Source organism: Oncorhynchus kisutch, linkage group LG6, assembly GCF_002021735.2.
Source record: "Oncorhynchus kisutch isolate 150728-3 linkage group LG6, Okis_V2, whole genome shotgun sequence".
Lineage (NCBI taxonomy): Eukaryota > Metazoa > Chordata > Actinopteri > Salmoniformes > Salmonidae > Oncorhynchus > Oncorhynchus kisutch.
Window position 1 is genome coordinate 23,609,054 of NC_034179.2, and position 3,269 is coordinate 23,612,322.

General features: G+C 41.6%; 1 protein-coding gene across 1 annotated transcript; it reads left to right on the forward strand.

The window, feature by feature from the left end:
- The first annotated feature begins 1,371 nt into the window (after positions 1 to 1,371).
- LOC116374291 (avidin-related protein 3-like) lies at positions 1,372 to 2,675 on the forward strand. The gene is made up of 4 exons (XM_031825909.1): positions 1,372 to 1,507; positions 1,693 to 1,906; positions 2,090 to 2,210; positions 2,428 to 2,675. The coding sequence occupies exons 1-4, from the start codon at positions 1,442 to 1,444 to the stop codon at positions 2,459 to 2,461; spliced, it is 435 nt and encodes a 144-aa protein (XP_031681769.1). The 5' UTR covers positions 1,372 to 1,441; the 3' UTR covers positions 2,462 to 2,675.
- Positions 2,676 to 3,269: the final 594 nt, after the last annotated feature.

The window sequence follows — 3,269 nt, forward strand, 5'->3', positions numbered from 1 at the left end:
CCACACAACGACGTTACTACAACGTAACCAATTTACCAGCAGAGATATTCTTCAAAGGACAAAGGACTCGGTTGGGCAACACGGCCTTCCATCTTCCACCAACCTACTGAAGCGCAGCTCAGAGTAAATATTTATTGCATTTTCCTTTTCTAAATGTGCGGTAATTTAGAATGCATAAGATACTGTATTTACGAAAGCACAGCTTCTCCCTGTGTCCCTCCGTCTTCCCGCTCTTTCACTCAAACCCAGCCCCTTTTTGTTTGTGTAACCAGCTGTCATATCTGTTCCGCCCGCCAGGGACGTTTTCCTTTATGACGTAATTTGTAATCAAGGTATGATTAATTATGTGTTTGTGTAATTCTGTGTGATTAGTTAGGTATTTAGCAAATAAATAATTAAACCCAATTTTGTATTGCTGATTCAACTTGCTAGCCAGGGATCGTGCAGATAACCAAGAATGTACAACTTTCAGATGAGACTGAATTAAGGTGAGGATTAATATTGACTGCTATTGATGTAAAATATTACTAGGTCTTTAAGAGTTTATTCGGAAGATAGCAGCTCTATAAATATTATTTTGTGGTGCCCCGACTCTCTAGTTAATTACATTTACATGATTAGCTCAATCAGGTAATATTAATTACGGGAAAATTATTTTATAGAATAGAATGTCATATAATTTAATCCGGCATAGCCAAAGACAAGACACCTTCCTACTGCTCAAAGCTCATTTGAAGGATAAGGTCAGAGGGGCGGGACCTCTGGCTTTCTCATCCAATGGGTTTTGAGAATGAGGCGAGGCGAGAGGACGCTAGGAGAATGCAAATGAGATTCTCTCATGGTGTTGATTGCATAAGGTGACTGGTAAAACTTTATTGCTTTCACAATGTGCTTAATGCTCTACTCTGACTGACACATTTACCCCATCAAGCCTTCAGTAGAATATAACCATAGGAGAGTGTCTGGTATGGGGTTTATTAATGAAAAAGTGAACATCCATTTATCATAATTTGGATATTGGATAACTTTTTGATATTTCTGACTTAACTCACATAAAAAGTTTGGATGGAAACCTGGTTCATATTTGAGAATTGTCTAGACAGGGGTGTACATTTCATTGGCCAATCGGTTAACCTACAGCCAATAAACTAGAAACTCTTGTGAGAGGACTTGTGTTGATAAAGAAGAAACACCTGCTGCAAATGTTCAAATTAGGGGTGCATTTCATTAGTCCTCTTTTCCTCTCCTTCCTCAATCTGCATTTATTTGTAATTGCTGGTAAGAAGTGACAGCTAGACTATTGAGATCTACACCCTGTTCATCAATTAAGTCTTGTTAGAAAGGGCAGGTGCTGATTGGTTTGGGGGCGTGTGTAGTAACTTGTTAAATCAGTATAAGAAGGGAATGAGCTGTTCAGAAAAGCAACTTGAAATAATCAAACATGATGAGTTTTGTTGCAAAGTATATCGGTGTCCATGCTGTGATTTTGGGACTGCTGCTACCTCAGGTAAAAATATAATTAATCAGTGGGCTCCACTATTACAATTGGAGCAGTGTAACAAATACAGATCAAGTAGTAGGTAGAAATCAGAGACTTGCTTTAACTTCCTGTTTTAGATACATTTCATGACATAGTATATCTGCTGTTATTGACCTAGTAGTGGTGACCTTATTTTGCATGTGTTCTTCCAGGCAATCCCATGCAATGTGACGGGAGTGTGGCGAAATGAGCTGGGCTCTGTGCTTGATATTGAGGCGGTCGGTTCTGAGCTCCGAGGCCGTTATCAGAGTGCAGTGGAGACTGCTCCAGGAGTCACGGGTCCAGAACAACAGGCCAAGCTACTGGGTGTGACTAGTAATCGGGGTCTGCAAACCTCTGTGGCTTTCTCTGTGTTATGGGAGGCAGGTGTGTAAACCCTGGGATGTGTTCAGCAAGGTCTAATGTTGTGCAATATTTAGATAAGAAATGCCTCTAACTTCTTGCACCACTTCTCTCCAACCTTCCACAATGTGGCCCTGGTTTCAATCTGAATTACCTTGACTGTAACAATAGATGTGACTGGTCAAATGCCATGCCCCCCCCCCCCAGGTTCCTGTAGCTCTTGGGTTGGTCAGTGTTTCCAACTGCCTGATGGGATGCGAGTGCTGAAGACCCTGTGGATGCTGCGCTCTGTGGCTTCATGCCCTGCAGACAACTGGAAGAGTACCAGGTAGCCTACAGCTCCTCACTACTTAGCATGGAGGGGGGGGGGGGGGGGGGGGGGGGGGGGGGTTGGCAGGGATGTTACTGTAGGACACAATTGCCCTTCACTAAAAGCCTACTGACATGAGAGCTACAGAGGTATACTCAATGTTTTTAGTGCTAATTTAGCACTACTGGGCATATTTGTATACCACTTGTTTTTCAGACATTCTTTTTATCATTAGGATGGGAGAGGATACGTTCGTCTTCATTTCCTGAAAGCATAATGTACTGATCATCTGACAATGCTGCATTTGGTTTGCTGCCCTCTACTGAATTTTCTTTGAACTCTCTCTGTAGAAATAATATGTCTTATACTCCCTGGGCTGCTCTCATCCATGCAATAAATTATGTAACTTGTTCAATTCATGAATACAAATGTGTTATGTACCTTGTCTTGCCTGACATAAATAAAAGTTAAAACTCAGATGGGGATATGTTTGGGTGTATTCTCCAACAAACGGTCGGTCAAATGAACATGGGTGGATAAACTACTGTTTCAGACGTTACAGAGCATTAGGTATCTATGCCAAGGTAATAAACCTGTCGACCACTTATATGCGCACCAACTTCCTGTACTGGTCAGGGTAGTTGGTTAGTCTACTTGAATTGTTGCATGTAAACATCCTGTTTACAATGACCGGAAAAAGTTTGTATCCCGGTTTAGATTTTGTTCTTGGACGGGCTACTGTGGCATGTACAAATCTTATCCAGTTTGCTGTTTTTTTGCAGGGTGTGCAGGCCCAGTATTGCCTATCATGGGTGCTGTGATTTCATGTGATGGTCAAACATCACTTCAAAAAGTAGGCTCCCTGTGCAGATCTATCCACTTATTTTGCAGATACTCTGTATTGGACTGTAGCTTAGTGGCTACCTTAACCCTTAATTTAGAACTTTCTACTTATTGAAATTACAGGTAGGCCATATTCCTGACATTGGTCAAATTATTAGGCCTACATGTTGCACCTGTCAACTTGTTGCCCCAGAAGACGGAACAAGCGCTCACCAGAATATCTTGCATTAATTA